This window comes from Setaria italica, chromosome IX (assembly GCF_000263155.2).
Source record: "Setaria italica strain Yugu1 chromosome IX, Setaria_italica_v2.0, whole genome shotgun sequence".
Taxonomy (NCBI): Eukaryota; Viridiplantae; Streptophyta; class Magnoliopsida; order Poales; family Poaceae; genus Setaria; species Setaria italica.
Genome location: NC_028458.1, coordinates 502,205 through 521,428, shown reverse-complemented (window position 1 = coordinate 521,428; position 19,224 = coordinate 502,205). Strand labels below are relative to the sequence as shown.

Below are 19,224 nucleotides of genomic sequence, written 5' to 3'. Positions count from 1 at the left end.
CCAGGGGTTGACTCGTTTGACGGCGAGCAGAGTCCCGGCCGGGCGGATAAGGATAAGGACAGAGTCTTCACGACCCACGGGCCGCACCACCGGTTTAATGTTTAATGGGCTCCGTCCCAATGGGCCTTTGCTTTCCTTTGTTTTTTTCCCCTGAAACCGCATGAGCAGTAGCGGAGAATCAGAGATCCTGGTTTGCCTGAGCGAGCGAGTGCATTTGGGTTGTTATTCGGCATCTTCAGTAGCTATTTCCTTTCCTTTTTGAAACCTGGATGTTCAGCACTTCTCTCTTCTGTTCTCTGATGATGTCTCATGCCTTTCATTCGCTGTGTTGGTCTCCTGATCTGAACGGTTGCAGTGTTGCTTGCTATTCAGTGCTACACAGTAACTAACCTATGGCCAGACAGTCGTCAGACCTGAATATTTTCGAGAACGTGTCCTCGGTTCTGGATCTTCTGTCACCGTCTTGCTATCTGAATCTGAACATGGAAAATCTCGGTGACAAGTGGCTGGTCATTGCCTTGCTATTTGGGCGCAAGAGAAACATCTCTCCTCATTACATTACTCGCGCGCACATAGCCGCTGAGACTTGAGGACCTCCTCTCTGTGGCGCTGCTGGAGGGGCGCCCCTTGCGGACCCCAGAAGGTCGAGTCGAGTGCATCAATCAACCCATCTGTCTCATTCAGGCGGTTTTGCTTTCTCTAGGTGTCCTCTTTCTGAATGCGTATGGTGTAGTATCTTTCAGGGTTGGCAGAACCACAGAGATTACATAAGCAGGTGTTGGCAAAACAACAAGAGTCGCCGGTCAACTTGCACAATACTGTACTTGAAAACCAAGGCCTGCGAGGACCATTTGCATGATAGATGTGGCCGCTCTCTGCTCCAGCTGTGATGAGCAAATGAAACTTGACCACAAGTGCACAATCCCGACTGCAATTTTTAGTCATCGATCTGGAGCAAAACCATTCTGGTAAATCTAGGTGCAGGGATGCTGGCAGTGATAGAGCATAGTATTCAGCTAGGTTCAGAGCAAGGTATTGCTTTTTCTTGTATATGGTGATTGATGAGATGTGGCCTGAAGCAAAGTTTGCTTTCTATCAGACTGGTTCCTTTTTCTTTCTTGCTCGAACAATGTTGTCCGGCATTGTTTAGGCATTCGATTGGGGACAGGAGGGAACATGTGGACCTTTCTTCATACCATGTCAACACCAAGCAACAGCAAGCTAGAATGGTAGATAGCGGCTCCTGCCTGCTGCGTTGCATTATTGGGAGCACGATGCCTGTTTCACTATACCACGGAAACTACCGCAGTGGAAGTGTATTCAGAGTTACATTACGTGCACGCATGTTTCTTGGATTAATATTAGCTGATTTGTGCCGACAGTAAACCTCGTTGAAGCACCTCAGAACAGGCTAGTGGCTTCACACTCGCTCTTCTTTGATATTTTCAGTACATCTGCACCATATCCCCTCCTATTTCAATTCCATTATCCATGCCGCAAGAACACACAAGGGCCCAGAAGATATTTGAAAATAGCAAACAAATACTTGTCGTAAAATCTAGGCTACGATACATTCTTTTCGGTTCTCTCTTTTGGCCCATGTATGCAGTTCATATTTGCAAAGTGGGATTACGCAGATAACTGGAAATTTCATAGTAAGGTAACCAATAGCATATTCGTATTTGAAAAAACGACGAATTTCGAATGACTAGCAAGCAGCCAAAGAAAATACGATGACATCGCTAAACCAAACAGCGTTTCATGCAGCCACTAATAATTTAATAACAAGCAAGAAAGAGAAATCGCTTTGGTTTCACATCAATTCCATTTCATATTGTTGCCGTCGGTCGGAAAAGGGTGAAAAGCCAGAATCCGCTGGGATCCAAGACCGCGCGCACCACAGTCAGTCCACCACCACCCACACCTTTTCGCTTGACCTGTGGGGGCGCGTGGGGCCCACCCGCGCGCCCCCGGTGTTTGATCCGCGCCGTCCGTTTCCGCGCCCGCTATATAAAGCGGCCCATCCCCCACACCGCGCTTCCCCGTCTAGCCGCCAGCCGCCCCCCACTCCTCTTCGCTTCCGAATCAATTCCGGCGAGCCTCGCCGCGCGCCCCCGCTCCCGAACAATCTACAGCTAGGAGCGCCCGGATCCCGCCTCGTCCCCGAGATGGCGGTGGCGCTGCGGTTCCCGGCGGTCGCGCGGGAGTCTCCTGCCGCGCTCGCCGCCGCCGCCGCCAAGCTCGGGAGGGAGCAGGATTTCCTGTGCGCGAGTGCCAGGCCGGGACCGCAATGCTGGAGGCGGAGGGGGTTGGTGGTGCGTTGCCAGACGGGAGCGGCCGCTGTTCTCAAGAATGAGGAGGCCACGGCGGCGGCAGCGGCGGCGGCGCACAAGGCCCGCACGGGCTTCACCGTCGTCATGAAGTTCGGCGGCTCCTCGCTCGCGTCGGCCGAGCGGATGAGGGAGGTGGCTGACCTCATCCTCTCCTTCCCGGAGGAGACGCCGGTCATTGTCCTATCCGCCATGGGGAAAACCACAAATAACCTCCTGCTGGTACTGCCATTTTTAGCTCCGTGTCTCCAGTACTTATTTTCTGCCAATTGTTTACTGTAGCTCGGAGTAGCTAAATGCGCGTGCCTGTTTCATCGATTGCCTAGGCCGGAGAGAAGGCGGTGAGCTGCGGTGCCCCAAAGGCGTCTGAAATTCCTGAGCTCGCCGTCATCAAGGACCTGCATCATAGGTTGTGTTTCGCTTTCCTATTTGTTCATCTATGAATGATTGGGGTGCCTTGTGCTCGACCATCTGACCCTGATCGCTCCCTCTTTTGCTCTGCTCTCAGGACGATTGATGAGCTTGGGTTAGATAGGTCGGTTGTTTCAGGTATGTTGCTGTTGCTCTACTCTGCTTGGTAACATAATTAAGCGTCAATGCCTTGGCTATCCTCTTGCTCTATTTGGAATGTTTTCGTTAACTATACAAATACAAAGGGTCCTCCTTTTTTATGTGCAAAAGTTTTTCCCTGCGCAGTTTGAATAATAATTTATGGTGGAGGTTGAATGGCCATTGACATGATTTTTTTTAATTTGTGTATGGTGCTGAAAGGCCTAATGGTCGCTGTCAGAAATACAGGCTATTTTCAGCATGGCACCATTCTATTGTCTGTGCAACAGAGACGGTTTGTTTATCTTGTCTGTTTAACTTGTTGCCGGTCCCTATGCTTGTTTAGTTAATAAACCTGACAAGTTCTTTTTTTTTATGAAACTGACAAGTGCTTTATTATTGTGGCAACTCATGGTTTTTCTTTTCCCCTCCGTCTAACAAAACTCGCGACAGTACCCTTCCTAATAGTTCGTCTTCCCATTAAAGTACCTTTCAGCAGCACTATCAAACAATATGCCTTCATCAATGTTCATTTCAACAGGCTTATTGGATGAATTGGAGCAGCTTCTTAAGGGAGTTGCTATGATGAAAGAGCTGACTCTTAGGACGAGAGATTACCTTGTTTCCTTTGGTGAATGTATGTCCACAAGAATATTTGCTGCATATTTAAATAAACTTGGGAAAAAGGCACGCCAGGTATGTCAAATATTTGAGTATGTGCTTCTGTATATGCCTTATAATTTATTGTTTATTATTGTTATTGGTTTTGAACTGAAAGTTTAGATTCTAGTCAAACAATCAATTCTAGTCTGGTAGGAAAAATGTGTGAATGCAACTTGTCAATATTTTGTATGGTCTGTTAAGTCCTGGATAGTACCAGAACACATTGTTTGCCCACCGACCACTTCATCTAACCTAACTCAGGAAAGAGTAGTCTTTTTAAACCTAACTTTCCTGGACAATAAAGGGAAGTCAGCTTTTGATTCTAACAGGGGCACAATTAAGAGTAAATCTGTCCCTCAGATATAATACCATGTTTAAATCTGTAATGGCACATTGCTGCATGTGGATGCCTACAAATGTTGAGCAATATTTCTTTTGATCATTATACATAACTAATTAAGCTCATAACAACCTCCATAGCACTAATATCAGATCGATTCCCCTCCACCCTTGTAGACTTAGTCCACAATTGAAATCAGCATTTTCAGCCCAACAATGTCGCAAACTAACTGTTGACCTGTTTTGGGCAGTACGATGCATTTGATATTGGCTTTATAACCACTGATGATTTCACAAATGCGGATATTCTTGAAGTCACTTATCCTGCTGTGGCAAAGAGGCTACATGGAGATTGGATGGATGACCCTGCCATCCCTATAGTCACTGGTTTTCTTGGGAAGGTATGTGGTTCCACATGATTTGTGTTCAGGGTGTCAAGTTTACTTTGTTTGGATTCATAATGATGCACATAAATTTCAGGGATGTAAATCATGTGCTGTTACTACTTTAGGCAGGGGTGGTAGTGACTTGACTGCTACAACTATTGGCAAAGCCTTGGGATTAAGAGAAATCCAGGTTCGTTTTCAGTGTCACAGATCCTTACATTAATGCATATGAAATATCTGTGTTTGGTTCGGGTTCATTAAATTTTTACGATCAATAAGTTGTTCAAGGCTTTAGATCCTCTAATAATACTACTATTAATTTGCTGCCATTACCCCAACTTGCTTGGGACTAACAGGCTGTGTTATTGTTGTAAGTTTTTCAGATGCTTAATAAAAACTACAGCCCCCTGTAACTCCTTTTCTAATTCTTTTTTATAGGTTTGGAAGGATGTAGATGGCGTGTTGACGTGTGATCCTAATATTTATGCAAATGCGATACCCGTGCCCTACTTGACTTTTGATGAGGCCGCTGAACTTGCCTACTTTGGCGCACAGGTATTTCTTCTTCGTTTATTAAGATTTGTTGATCAAGTAAAATGTTGCCTGCTGCACCTGAAAACTCAAATCTTAATCCTGAACATATAGTTTACATGATCATTTTGCTTTGCCTTTCCTTTTCCTTTTTTTTTGTTGGTTTTGGAGGATTATGTTCTTGGAAGAAAATTTTAGTAACCTATAACTTTGTTATTTTATTTGTTTCTGGTTAACTTATTATACTTGCTTATTGTTAGGTTTTGCATCCTCAATCAATGCGACCTGCTAGGGACGGTGATATACCAGTTAGAGTTAAGAACTCATACAATCGTCATGCACCTGGTACTGTCATCACTAAAGCCAGAGATATGAGCAAGGTCTGTTGTGTACTTGTTAGTAGATTATGATTACTCCATGTGTAATATCTTGTTACTGCTTTATGTAATTTCTTGAAAGAGCCAGAGCTAGCTTGAGTACATCTTGATCATAAATTGTTTTTTCAGAGTATTTTAACCAGCATTGTGTTGAAATCAAATGTTACCATGCTTGATATAGTGAGCACACGGATGCTCGGCCAGTATGGTTTTCTAGCAAAGGTACGTGTAGCCACTCATGTGCTCTTTTGTTTGTTTTCATCATAGCTTTTTGTCAGCTTGATTTATAGATTCATTCATGCACGTATTTTTATTGCAAATGTTACATGTGGCAACTGATGTGACTCTTTTGTTTGCTTTCATCATAGTAGCTTTTTTGTCAGCTTCATTATATATTCATGCACGTGTACAGGTCTTCTCAATATTTGAAGATTTGGGCATCTCCGTTGATTGTGTGGCTACTAGTGAAGTCAGCATATCGTTGACACTAGACCCGTCAAAACTATGGAGTCGTGAGTTGATCCAGCAGGTAAGGATCTGGATAAAAAAATGTTCTTAGTTCAACTTTCACAATACAATACAACCGGTGCTCTAGTAGTACACAGCTAAAAATTTTACCATGTGTTGTCGTCTCAGTTCAGTGTTATCATTAGCTTGAAGTTTTGAGTTGCTTAGTTAAACCTAAATAAATATATACATTGCAACAGTGGGTAACCCACGAGGTAGGGGTATTTTGACTTAGAGAACAGATGATATATTGAAGTTGATTTGCTGGATTGGCTTCTGGTGGTTTTACTTTGCAGGTTTAACGTGGTGATTTTTCAGTTTAGTAATTAGTCGAAACTGAGCTGTTTCCAAATTCTTATGCATGTTATGATTCTTTTTGTCAATAAGTTACTATTGCGCTCCTGTTTCATTGCTTTTTTTATGATGATGTGGCAGGAACTTGATCATGTTGTTGAAGAACTTGAAAAATTTGCAGTTGTTCATCTGCTCCAGCGTAGATCAATCATCTCCCTGGTAGGAAATGTACAGAGGTCGTCGTTGATTCTTGAAAAGGTTAGAACTACCCACTATATAGTTAGCAACTTGGCATCTAGTGATTCAGAACTTCAATGCTAGATCGTGACTAAAACATGAACGACTGACCCTTTTGCTGCATGCCAGGCATTCAATGTTCTGCGAAGACAGGGTGTTAACGTCCAGATGATCTCACAAGGGGCATCCAAGGTATCCATCCCTCGTGATCTTGAAACGAAAATCAAGTTTCTGTGCACATTCTAAAGAGCGTGATTATGCTGATTTTGTACTCATGCAGGTGAACATTTCCTTGGTAGTCAACGACTGCGAAGCAAAACAGTGTGTGCAAGCCCTCCATTCGGCATTCTTTGAGAATGGCTTCATGTCAGAAGTCGAGGGAGCTGATGTTCCCCAGAACAGCGCCTCTCTGAACTCAAATGGCGCTATATATGGAAACTAGTCGACTCTGCAATTGCATTCTCCTCAATTGGTGTACCATTGATAGGTTATCTGGTGATTCGTAGCAATTTATTTAGGTCACCCAAACGAATTCCTTGCTGTTGTAAGAGCTTACCAAGAACAGTTTGCATGGTATGCCATTGTTTACCATGCGATCGGGCGCTACTGAGTAGTAACCATTAAGCATCCCCAAGCTTATGTATCAGAGAGTTGTATTGCATATGAATGTTATTAGAGAATTATATTGCACCCTTTGGGTGGTGATGAAGTGCATCTCTGTAGATTTAACTCTGTGGATTCACCATTATCGGATCGCTCATAATGTGTAAGGGAATGCGATCTTGGGCCTGTGTGACTTTGCCCATAGGCGTCCGACTAGCAGATAACTTTTCTCCACCTCCATGCATCTTATTCATACAGATGAATGTCGTGTTTACCCAAGAATGCATGGGAGAACAACAAAACAAACTGAAAAATATATACAGTGATGTTGCAAACAAAAAACGTACAGACAATGCTGCATAGCCTTGAGTCCATAGGCCATCCACAACGTATGCTTGTTGTCTGACTTGTAACCTAAGAGATTTCCATCTACATCTCGGTTACAATATTCTCATCTTCATCTATGCATTGACGCATGTCGTGATATTCGGAACTATCATATACATCTGCTACAAACTTCCATGGACAAACTATTGGCTACGCCACCTGCCTACAATCTCTACTCAAACTTCTGTTCGTTTTGCCTCTCGAGCTTCTGGATCAGAGCATTCTTTTCCTCTTCAGGGAGGGCGTTGAACATGAAAACAGATTTGTCCCCAATGTCATCCTTAATGGTCAGGAACAGAATGAAACTGTCAGACTCGACCGATGGAGGAAAATACTAGCTCAAAATAATGCTAGATACAAACACGTCAATTGGAAAAGAATTTACCTTGATGGGCTGTTGGAACTTCCTTGCGGCGAAAATGGTGAAAAGAACCATCCACACTCCTAAAAGGCCTGACTTTGTGCTGTTATCCATCAAACCAGACTGCATTTGCGACCACAAATCGTGTAAGATGAGTGCCACAGTTTGTCTCTTGTTCCTTGTTTAAGGAACAAAGACTAGTGCAGCTGGCAACAGTTTGAGGTGGTGTTCTGATTTACCAGATGTCCGAGAAGAAGCCCAGGGATAACAAAGGTTAATATGCCAGCTTCCAATTTCCCATAGCAGAGACCTGTTGGTGTTACTTGTCAGTGTAATTCAGAAATTGGACTACACACTGGACAATTGGACTATGATTCATAAATTGGAGCATGGCAATGGCGGGATCAACTGTAAGCGGTAGGGCATATACTGACTACCAAATCAAGAAATTACATTTCCATTATTGATAAGCACAACCAACAGCAATTGCGTACCTTCCTTGAAGACGAGACCTGTCAGCGCAGCAAAGGTCGGGCCAACGAACCAGAGTGCGGCCGGATGCTCCAGCACGTACTGCACCAGGCCCTCGTCCAGCGGCTGCGCGGCGACGAGGTAGGTCCCGACGGACCCCAGGACCCCGACCGCCCACAGCGCCTGGAGGAAGCGCTTGATTGGGGTGACGTAGATGTGGATCAGCACCAGCGACAGCCCCAGCCCCGCGGCGCCGGCGGCGTAGAGAAGGTCGATGCTCTGCCTGATGGCGTCGCCGGCAGCGTTCCCCTCAGGGAGGAACGCGGCGGAGGCAGCGGCCACGAAGGACGCCGCGGCGGTGACCAGCCCGGACCGGTACAAAAGGACCTGCGCTGCGGTAGGAGTTGTTGGTCACAGAGGTTGCAGAGAGGCAGTGATGCTGATGCGCGTGTGGCTCAGTCAAGTGTGTGTGTGTGTGTGTGTGTGTGTGTGTGTGTGTGTGTGTGTGTGTGTGTGTGTGTGTGTGTGTGTGTGTGTGTGTGTTCATGTACCTCGCGGACGTCGGAGTCCTCGACGGTCCAGGGCCCGTAGACGCCGTTGTAGACGGTGGTCTGGTCGGCGAGCCCGGCGCCGGGGCCGTCACCGACGGCCCTGAGCCTCGCGCCGGCGCGGCGGCGGCCGATGGGGGCGAAGGTAGGCGCTGGTTTGTTGAAGGTGGGGGCGAGTCTGGGGTTAGGTGGTAGCGACACGACCCGCGGCTGGAGGAGGAGCGCGGCTGCGGCGGCGGCCATGGTCGGGCAATTCTTGAGGCTGTCTGCAACTGCTATGCACCCGCCTGGATATTTCCAGCGTTCTTGTTTCCGGGGACGGGGAGAGGCCAGGGCGACGCGGCGAGGCCTGACCGCAAACGCCGCAGGCGGTGCGGATTCGTTTACTTTGGGCCGATGAGTCCGTGACATGCTATGGTTGGTGGATTCACATGCAGCTCTTCTGTGGGCGGATGGGCCGTGATTCAGTGGAAATTAGCGAGGCCCAAACACTTGTCGCAACATGGGCCAAGAGATAGAAGTAAATGATGGATGGGGAGGCCCACTAAAAAATGATGGATGGAGGATGAACAAGTAGATCTTGTTTGGCATGCGCTCCAACTCCATCATTTCTTGCTCCAACTCCAAACTTCAACCGGAACTGCGTGAAGGGGGAGAGTGATGAGGATATCACCATCAACGATACATCCACACCGACACAAGTACCAGTTTCTGGTCCTATTACTCGTGCTCGTCAACTTAATCATCAATTAAGTTTACTCTTAAGTTTGTGTCCATTATATGTAGATCATGGAGACATGTACTCTTGTTTTGGTTAGGAACCAGGGAGAAGACCGAAAGGAAAAAGGATTCACGCAAGCTGAATTCGGACTGCAGGACAGCACCAACTTGTGATGGTCACCACAATCGCATACGGACTCGGATTGGGGCGTTCAAGTACTTCATGGAATTCTTATGAAGTCTATTTTCATATGGATCTGGACTCAAGTCTATATCTATTCCGAGACGGCCGTAATGACCGAATTACTACTGAGAGGTTTTCTGTTCAAAGGTGCCGCGTCGCTTTATTTTGGCCCAATGGCTCGTGTATCAAGTCGGGTTCATTAGTGACGCGTCCTAGGGTTGGAGCACGACCCCAACACCCTGGTGGTCATCCTCCCACCTTCATATACCCCTTAGCCACCACCAAGAACGGTTGGGTTTTGTTTAGATTAAGTTTAGCTTTTGCTACTTGCTTGTAAGCGAGCGTGCTGGATCAGCTGCCCGTCTTCTTGTCTTCGGAACCCCATCATTATTGAGATTGAGTTTGAAACCTTCATCTTCATCTAGTAAATTCATTACTTATTATACTTGTTCTTGCTAGTTCTTCTATTGCTTGCAGGACGAGTGCCCTAGTGGCCGGGTGACGCGCTCCACAAGATCGTGGCAGTCATTAGAGGTGGTGTATCAATTGCTAAGGCGCGGCTTGGAAGGCTGTAGTCGGGTCATGAAAGTCGTCTCCATCCACCAATCGAGTTATCCCACGCGCTCTCATCGTGGGTTCTATCAGAGAGGGAGTAGGGGCCGGCCAGCAGGAGGGACGGCAGCGGTGGGGAGTAGGCTGGCCGATGGGAGGAATGGGGAAGAGAGGGAGGTCGGGCCGTTGATAAGGTCGGATGAGAGAAAGAAGAAAGAAACAAATCATTTTCTTGTGTGACGAGTGGTAGTGGTGGGTAATTACCTCCTAACTCCACATCTAGGTTCGTTTCGAATGGGTTTGGAGCTGGGAAAGAGGTACTCCAAGAAAATGAACTATAGCTCCACTAACTTCATGGAGTTGGGCTGCTCCAAAAGTTGGTGAAGTTAAGGTATTTGGTTGGTTCTACTTACCTCCGAGGTGGAGTTTGGAATTGAAGCCATGTCAAACGTAACCTTCCCAGCAACTGCTGCTGCTGCATGAGCATGAGTTCCCACCTCCCACGGTTTGTCGACGGTACAAATTAAACAACTGCCTGGCCGGCGGTTTGGTGTGCAATTCTGCGGGCCGGGATGCCATATTCATATTCATATGGTGGCCTGACTGAGCAGACCAGAGTGTACTGTGTACCTGATCGACAACGTAGCAAGGTCCCGGCCGGCCGGGACCAAGCTAGATCATGGCACAATGGCAGATTGAGATCCGTTAAATTCTTTTTTCCCACGAATCAGAGATGGATCCGGTCGGCACCTTTGCAACGTGCAGCAATCAATCACTGGTCCTTCTTTATGTATAACCTCCCTGGCAGAACTATGCACATTCATCACTGCCGACCATTCTGTTCTGAGGCAACATTGAAGCCACATCATCTAGTCGTTGCATTTGCTTCTTCAATTCTTCTTTCTTCTTCTTATCTTATACATACTTCTTTTTTGAAATTCAAAGGATTTATCACTCATAAGATCAGAAAATGGGATTGACATTGTAGGTTCTCGTTCCATGGATGCATCATCGATGCTGCTGCATGCAGTTGCTATATGTATAAGCAGGCAGTAGATAGCCTTAATTATTAATACAGATGCAATGCACTGTACGCATGCAGTACATGGAGAGAGGATAGCTACATGCAGAAACCTTGCATCTTTCTGAGCCTTGTTGTAGTACTCGATTTGCCTAATGCTATAGTGTTTGACACTCTCGAGCTAGTGCCTGTGTCTATAGCCGTGTACGTACGTAGCTCTGGACCACCCTCATCAGAATCAGATCGATCGATCACATGCATCACCGATAGATCGAAGCACGGTCGATATGATTGACGTCTCTGCCAGCCAGCAATAGATCAGTACGTGATGATCATCACATCATTTGGCCGCCGGCGCCGGCGAGGCGAGCTTGAGCTTGCCTCCGTACATCTCCGGCAGCTGCGCGTCGTCGATGGCCTCCCGGAGCGTCCTGTCGAGGTCCTTGTCGGAGACGAAGACGAACTTCTTCTTGGTGTTGTCGTCGATGAAGGGGTATACGATCTTCCAGGCCGCCATGAACACGTAGGGCACGTGGACGAGGAACACCCGCCCCAGCCGCTCCGGGTAGTAGTTCTGCATGATGTCCAGCGCCGCGAGGTAGGCCCGGATGTCGCAGTTGGAGTAGCCCCAGCCCTTGAGGTCGGCGACGGCGGCGAACTTCTCCTGCCCGGGGGGCAGCCTCGCCACGGTGGCGTCCAGGACGTAGACGACGTAGCGCTTGAACTCGTCGAGGTCGCGGTTCGACGGGTGGTGCCGGGCACCGAACCCGTAGATCATGGGCCGCCCCTGCCGGTCCTGCCCCTGCAGGCACAGCTTCCCCTGGGACAGCTCGTGCGCCACCTCCGCCTCCGAGATGGACCCGTTGGGCTTCGCCGTCGGCTTCCACTTGAGGTACTTGAGCAGCATCGCCGACGCCTTGCCGATGTGGTGGTCCCGGGCGCGAAGGAAACGCCGCAGCATGTAGTCGTCCTCCTCCTGGTATGATTCATTGAGCAAAATGCAGTTGACATCAGAGATGATGAGCAGATCAGTAAAGGTTGGCATGCAATTTCTTCATCACGTCGTCATCTATCAGTTGGTTAGGCCTGTGTGTGTGATCTGACATCTGAGATTAGGAGGCCGGAGTGAATCGACAGGAGAGCTGGGCAACATTTATGGGGGGCTTTTCCGTGCCACGAGTGATGCGTGGCTGAAATCAAAAGCCCGCATGGCAGTATGGGTAGCTTTCATCATCATCCATTCCAATCCAGGGCACCAGTACAGCCGTCTTTTAATTAGTGAATAGTAGCTGTGAGCATTTTCAATCACACACACTTACAATATACTAGTCCTACCAGTTATGCCTGTCATCATAAATTCTTTCCATTCTGATTTCTGAACTGGATGAAGGAGTCAATTAATCAAAGTGATCATCAGTGGTAAGTTATTAGGTGCACAACCACAACAACCACTGCCCATTTTCCTTGCACATGCTAGAAGCTTGGTATAGTATACTGGTAGTTCTGAAACAAACAAAGTTACTTTCACCAGTCTTGGCCTGATGCAGCAGTCATGTACGTGCAGAAGGCGCGTGGTTTGGTACGGGTTGTGTGGCTATTTCTGGTTGGACTGTTGGGCAGCAACTTGCACATATACATGGCCGGCGCCCATGGCAGGTGGCAGCAGGATCGGCTGCTGAGATCCCTGGAAATCCAGGGTAGCCAAGAAGCAGGCGGTCCAATTCCAGCGGAGAATGGAGTCAGATGGACCTGGGAAGAAAGGAGCAGACGGCGACGTCCTTAATTGACGACGGATAGCTAAGCTCAACTGCTAACCACCTTGCTGCCTGCCTGACCTGCAACTGCAACCACCTAGACACGGATGTTGAACTGCCTGCCCAAGATAATAATTTTGTTTTGTTTCTCTTGAATAAAAACTGGCCAAGAAATACCTAGATAGAACCCAAAGCACTCCACCAGCAGCAGGCAGCAGCTGCAAATGAGGAAAGCGTGAGCGGCGGGGCCGGCCATCAAGGCGAAAAGCGACGCCCGGCCGGCCAACAACGACGGACCCCACCCCTAATTGCGGTTAGCACCACAGCAAATGGTTGCTCCGTCTTCACAAGCCAGTCGGCATCATCTTCAGAGGCTTTGGCTTCCTCTGCCCACAACTTGGTGTGTTCTGGGAGCCTGAGGCTCAATATTTACAACTATGCTCTGACTAATTACTTAGTGCTAGTACTAACAAATATTTACAAGGTGAATTATCAAGCTCTAAAATCCAAATTGTATGTACAGCTGTAAGAGAAGGCGATGGCTAGCTCCTGAACACTAGATGATTTGCACTCCTGATCACTAGATGATTTGCAGGGTTTTTCTTTTGGCCCCTGAGCACTGGATTCCCCAGGTAGCTAGGAGCTAGCTGCATACGTGATGCGATGGAGTTCACATGCGATTGTCGTGAGAGGCCATAGCTACTTGTGCTGTCGATTTGTGGAATGAAAAAGTAATTGAACAGTGCGATCCCGTGTGCAACCATCATGTATGTATCAAGTGGACGGGATTATATTCAGAAGCAGTTAGCTCAAGGGGAGATTCAGGAAGAGGACGAACGCCGACGAACCTTGCAGGCAGGGTCCTGCGCCTCGGTGACGGCCCTCAGCTCGGCGACCTGCTTCCACTCCGCGGCGTCGCCGTCGTTGTGGCGGCCGTGCCCGTTGGTCTTCACGGTTTGCTGGGAGTCCATGGCGGCCTGCCCCCTCGACCTTCTTCTTGGTTGAGACTTGAGAATGAGAATGAGGAATGAGAAACGGCGACGGGAGCGGGAGAGCGGCGGGGAGGTTTTATAGGAGGAGGGGGAGGGACTAGGGAGGGAGGGTGCCTGCAGCTGACTCCGTGCTCTGCTCCACAGCCTCCACCTCTGAATGACTCTGAAAGAGGCCACGGCGATGCGACTCGCGAGTCGGGTCAGCTCGCGGGCGATCTGAGCTGTCCGCCTGTACCCGGGTGGGGTGAAAACGAAATGCTGTTGGCTCGCCGGCTATTTATGGCACTTGCTGTTTAATCTTTCCAACCGAACAGTACTGCTACCGCTTTGCTTGATTGATTCGAAATCTTTTTAAAAAAACCGTGTGGATGCCGTGTATATTCTTTATATATATGTGATGTTTAGAGCAAACTAATTAGTTTATTGTTAGATCCATGGATTGATTTTGAAATTTGGAGCAGTATTTAGCTAGCCGGGCAGGCACCGTGCCTGTTCCATCCATCACTTCATTACAGTGGCGCTACGCTGAGAATGATCATCAATCAGGTCATGCATGAACCTTGCTAATGGCGGTGCACTGCTAACTCTCTGCACCTAATCCAGGCTTGGGTTTTCTTTTTCCTTCAATGAGGTCAGGAGAAAGTGATTTTCTTTCTTCTTTACCATCAGGTCCTGTTTGCTGACGGGTTTTTTTCAGTTTTTTCGGTCGGTTTCTGGCCGTCAGGAAAGACCTGCTCCATGGGACTAGTTTTCCCTTGAACCATGTGGTGTTTCCCGCGACCCAGGGCTTGGCTGCGATCGAATTGGACACCTTGCATATAATATTGACAGGCACCAGGCAGGCCTCGTCATCTACCTGGATCTGACAATTTCTCTCCTTTCTGTTACGAGTGGGCAACTAGGCTGTATGGATTGCCGTGACTGCGGGAAACAACGACAGCTATCGGCAGACGAGGACGTTTGCGCTACCAAGGAAGGACCCCCGATGTCCACGGTCAAGCTGCCAGGACACAGTAATCCAGCAGTAGAGATTTATTTTTTGGAGGGAATTTCACCTTCATTAGTTTTTGTGGAGGCACTGTGTGACCTAAAATGCCCGCAGTGACAGTTTTGGCCGGCGTAGCTTAGTAGCACGTGATGAGGAAGTGACCGACTCAGGGAGGAAGACGAGCTGCCGCTGCCAACCATCCCAGTCAGGTCGCTCACTGCTGCTGGTTACCACCTTCTTGCATTGTGACGCCGCTGCCATTGGCCGGCAACGATGAACAGTACTAGTCGATCACGATTGACCGGCGACCTAGCTTGCACTGTCTGGCGTCGGCAAGAACCGCACCGCGCACGGCGCCCAGCAGCAAGACGGATGGCGATCTGGGCCTGGCGTTTTGCAGGCAGGCAAAGCCAATGCAGCCACGGATTGATTGGAGGGGGTGCGACAAAGAGGACACCCTAGGGATCCTGCTATCGTACGTGTGTCTGGAAGAGGACAATTGATGGATTGAAGCAATGGAACGATGGATTGGATGGATGAGCAGCTCCCGGTTTGGCCGCCGATCGAGTAATGGCTGCCCAATGCAGCAGCAGCAGCAGCAGCAGCAGCAGCAGTGACGATCGATCGGCCGGAGGTGAGGGAGGGGAGATGCATCCATCCATGGGCCGCCGGAGGTCAGTTTTTTCGCTGATAGATCCATCCATTTCCAATTCCATCCCTGATCCACACGCACGCGCGTGCCAAGATTCCAGCAAGCCCCAACGCCCAACCACCCTGCACTGCTCCGATCATATCGTATCCATCAATGCCATCGATATGATTGACGCTCCGCAACAGACGACGGCAGCTCGTCCGGAAGGCGAGGCTTTTTCGCCCCTACTCTGCGTCTTCCATCGGCCGAACCACCAGAGAGATCGAGCCTCGCCGTCGCCGTGCACGCGTGTGGCGCAGCGCGCGCCACGACGGCGGCGCCCCGCCATGCGACCCTCCACCGTACCGTGCGCGCGGGGCAGCTAACAATAATCAAATCAAACCCACTGCCGGCGTCCCATGACCACGGACGGATCGGATGTACCCGCCGACCGCCCTGTACCATTTTTAATCTAAAATTTTAAAATTTTACTAGATTAAAAAAGGTTAAAATAAAAAATTCGGTTTTTTACTGGCTGCAAACTGGATGGAGTAGGAGGAGTACATTTTTACGGCATTGCTCCACCACGGCCCACGGGCATGATGATGATAGACGACATGCGGATGGAGGACAATGGTGAATTCACACGAGTCCAACAAACTATTCTCGGAGGCAAAGCCTGCTGGTTGGTGGTGTCAGCGGCTGCTGGGCCGAGGCCTGCCCTGCCTATTTCATAATGCAAATAAAACAAAAAATAGTGTATATTTCTTAAAGTTCAGCGAAATGCCATATTCCATGCCACATCAACACTAAAACAATTTACATTCAATATACTTTAAGATCACACCCCTTGAATGTTGTGGAAGATGCAGCCATGTCAAGGCACAAAGCAGCAGCACCCTTGCAAGCCACCCTAGTCGTTGCATCGGGAAGAGAAAACGACCGCACAATTCCATGACAGCACTTGGTGTCTCATAGCTGCAGGAAGCAAACTAGGGGATGTTTGGATACGAGCTACTAAACTTTAGGAGGATTATATCGAATGTTCGGACGCTAATTAGGAGGACTAAATATGAGCTAGTTATAAAACTAACTGCAGAACCCCTATACTAATTCACGAGATGAATCTATTAAGCCTAATTAATCCATCATTAGCAAATGTTTACTGTAGCACCACATTATCAAATCATGAACTAAAGGCTTAATAGATTCGTCTCGCGAATTAGACTCCATCTGTGCAATTAGTTTTGTAATTAGACTATATTTAATACTCCTAATTAGTATCAAACATCTGATGTGACAAGTACTAAAGTTTAGGAGTGTGTTCCCAAACACCCCCTAAGGTATATCGGCAAGACACTCACATTTAAAAACACACTGCTTGCTGGACCCAAAGTAGCCATGGTTGATGACAAATTTGTAAGAGCAATTTTAAACCAATGGGTGGCACAAAACTTGTCTATTCAGCATGCCCTAACAGATCATTCCAAAAGCATCACTCAGTTATACACCTAAAGGGGAAAGAACATATAATAAAAATCATTGTGGAGAGAACAGCTCTAGATTTCTCATTGTTCTTGTAGAGCTGACAGTAGAACGAACAATATGATAAATACATTTAGTCAACATGACTAGTGTGAAATGAATGGTTAAACAATCGATCATCATGGCACTGAAAACAAAGCAGCTAGTGCTTCTGCACGCTCAAGTAGTCATCTCCCAGCGCAGAAGTAACAGAGGTGATGCGCCTGCCAAGTTCAGAGAACTGTAATTAAGAAACTCATGTAACTGAAATCAGCTGCCTCCATACATTATAATGTCACCTAAAGTGGCTGACGATGACAGCCTGTTGCTTTACATAATTCGGCATGTCTTTGCTGCAGCACTAACAATGTAAATTTGATGACAATTGAGACACTCCTAGCTTTGCCATGAATATGTAAAACATAGTGAGAAATTCAATTGGCATCACAAACTTTTTTATCAATAAGAAATTGTCAAACTGAAGTACTGTGGTGAGTGCAAGTTCGATGTCTGAATGCTAAAAGAATTTTCAGCGCGGCAAGAAAAAAGATGCCGCTTTTTGAAGTGGTATTGAAGTTCTAACTAATCTTTCTCCTCAATAGTGGCAAATAAGAAAAACAAATGAAAAGAATGCAAAATAGAGATTTCACCTAAAGAAGTCCATGAAGTACTGAATTATGAATTGGCTGAACATTGCATGGCCATTTCCCAGTTTAGCTCTGAAAGTATCTGCAGTAAGAAAAGAAAATGATCAAAATAGATGACAACTTATGTTATACTGATTAGTTGCCCCCAGGATAAGAGCAGATCATTTTTTTCATAATTTCCAAATCAGTAATTGTTTCATGGAAGATAAGATAGCTGGTATGGATGCAAGAATCAATGGCAATGTTAAACAGAATATACAAAAGAGGTGAAATATCAATATAATAAAAAAGAAGCACATCTAGTCCTGCCATGTTCATGAAAAGAAAAACAAAAATCAGTTCGGAGGCCAATACTAACAAAAAAATTCTCTCGAGAAAACATGCTGTTGAGTTAGAGATGATAAAACAAAGCAGCAGATGATATTTATTTACCTCTCTGTAATTTACCTTAAAAAAATAGCAAAATACATTTAATACACTAAGGCAACAACTGATAATATGTAATACATTTAAATAATAGAAAGACCATGAAAAATGACAAGCTTAACAAAATAGAAGCCAGTCATGAGTGCACATACCAATATAGCCAGAATATCAACAGCTTGAAGGTGCCAAACTTCAATTCTATAGCTCCAGGCTGTGTAGAATAAAATCCACTCTCCCACCTGATTAACATGGTAACAAAGAGCTACCATGAGAGCAGGAAAAGATGGAGATCACCGAGCACCTGAGACAGGAGAGAAAGCATATTTAATCCATAAGATAGGGGAAAAAAAGCAAAGATCTATCTTTTGTCGGAGCATCTTCACAAATGTTTATTCATCTATGATACTGTACAACTACCTAAACTGCGGTAATAAGAAAAGTAACTACACTGGTGAACTCAATTGTTTGGATTTATTTTTCACACGATCAGGCCATGCACATCTAAAATAAATTCCATCACAAAGAAAAGGAATCGTGGGGAAAGACCGATCAAATATTGCAATACCAGGGTATCAGACCTTTGTTACTTAAAAATAGATGTAATGCAAGACCCACATATTAACAACAAGAAAGTATACATGCTAGGACACCAAAAGAGTGGTCCTGGGGGTCATCGTTAGCCACGGTGCAGGAAATGCGGCAACAAAAGAGTGACATGGATAGAAGAGTGACAGTTCTCAACAGGCACAAGCTTATGACATTCGAAAGTACTCTCTTAGCAATAATAAATGCTAGGCCACCAATATTTTACTAAAACTGCATAGAAACATGATGCACAGGGGCACCGAGATTTCCATACCTGCCTCAACTGATGACACTCTGATAGTCCTTCTCTTGGGAATAATAAATGCTAGGATACCAATATTTTTCTACGCACTGAGTAGCAACCTCTAAAGGGAAAAAAAGAAATAAGTACTTAAATCAATCGGGATGGTTAGCTAATCAGCTTCAGTACATAATAACGATCAAATTAGGAGGGATGCCTAGCACATATATCAATTGGACACAGAAAGACAAATAGGAGCAGGAGTGTTACCCTGTCAGCTATTCTCACATATACTCGCAAGGACTATGTCGTGGCAGCGGTAATCAGCAGTTGGAACCTGGATGACGATGACGATGGTAATCAGCAGTTGGAACCT

At 46.7% G+C, this 19,224-nt stretch overlaps 3 protein-coding genes across 3 annotated transcripts; 1 reads left to right on the top strand and 2 right to left on the bottom strand.

Annotated features, from left to right (window-relative positions):
• Window positions 1–2,047: 2,047 nt before the first annotated feature.
• LOC101783207 (aspartokinase 1, chloroplastic) lies at window positions 2,048–6,942 on the top strand. The gene is made up of 13 exons (XM_004980982.2): window positions 2,048–2,552; window positions 2,657–2,739; window positions 2,839–2,879; window positions 3,421–3,575; window positions 4,133–4,282; window positions 4,362–4,457; window positions 4,706–4,822; window positions 5,059–5,178; window positions 5,305–5,397; window positions 5,588–5,704; window positions 6,118–6,234; window positions 6,343–6,405; window positions 6,494–6,942. Exons 1-13 carry the CDS (start codon window positions 2,169–2,171, stop codon window positions 6,653–6,655), a joined length of 1,698 nt encoding a protein of 565 aa, XP_004981039.1. The 5' UTR covers window positions 2,048–2,168; the 3' UTR covers window positions 6,656–6,942.
• Window positions 6,943–7,037: 95 nt separating this feature from the next.
• LOC101782394 lies at window positions 7,038–8,907 on the bottom strand. The gene is made up of 5 exons (XM_004980980.4): window positions 8,587–8,907; window positions 8,059–8,422; window positions 7,804–7,874; window positions 7,589–7,687; window positions 7,038–7,483 (listed from the first exon to the last, which is right to left on the bottom strand). The coding sequence occupies exons 1-5, from the start codon at window positions 8,824–8,826 to the stop codon at window positions 7,376–7,378; spliced, it is 882 nt and encodes a 293-aa protein (XP_004981037.1). The 5' UTR covers window positions 8,827–8,907; the 3' UTR covers window positions 7,038–7,375.
• Window positions 8,908–11,005: 2,098 nt separating this feature from the next.
• On the bottom strand, window positions 11,006–13,940 carry LOC101781989 (random slug protein 5). Its single transcript, XM_004980979.3, has 2 exons — window positions 13,663–13,940; window positions 11,006–12,036 (listed from the first exon to the last, which is right to left on the bottom strand). The coding sequence occupies exons 1-2, from the start codon at window positions 13,783–13,785 to the stop codon at window positions 11,401–11,403; spliced, it is 759 nt and encodes a 252-aa protein (XP_004981036.1). The 5' UTR covers window positions 13,786–13,940; the 3' UTR covers window positions 11,006–11,400.
• Between the last annotated feature and the right edge of the window lie 5,284 nt (window positions 13,941–19,224).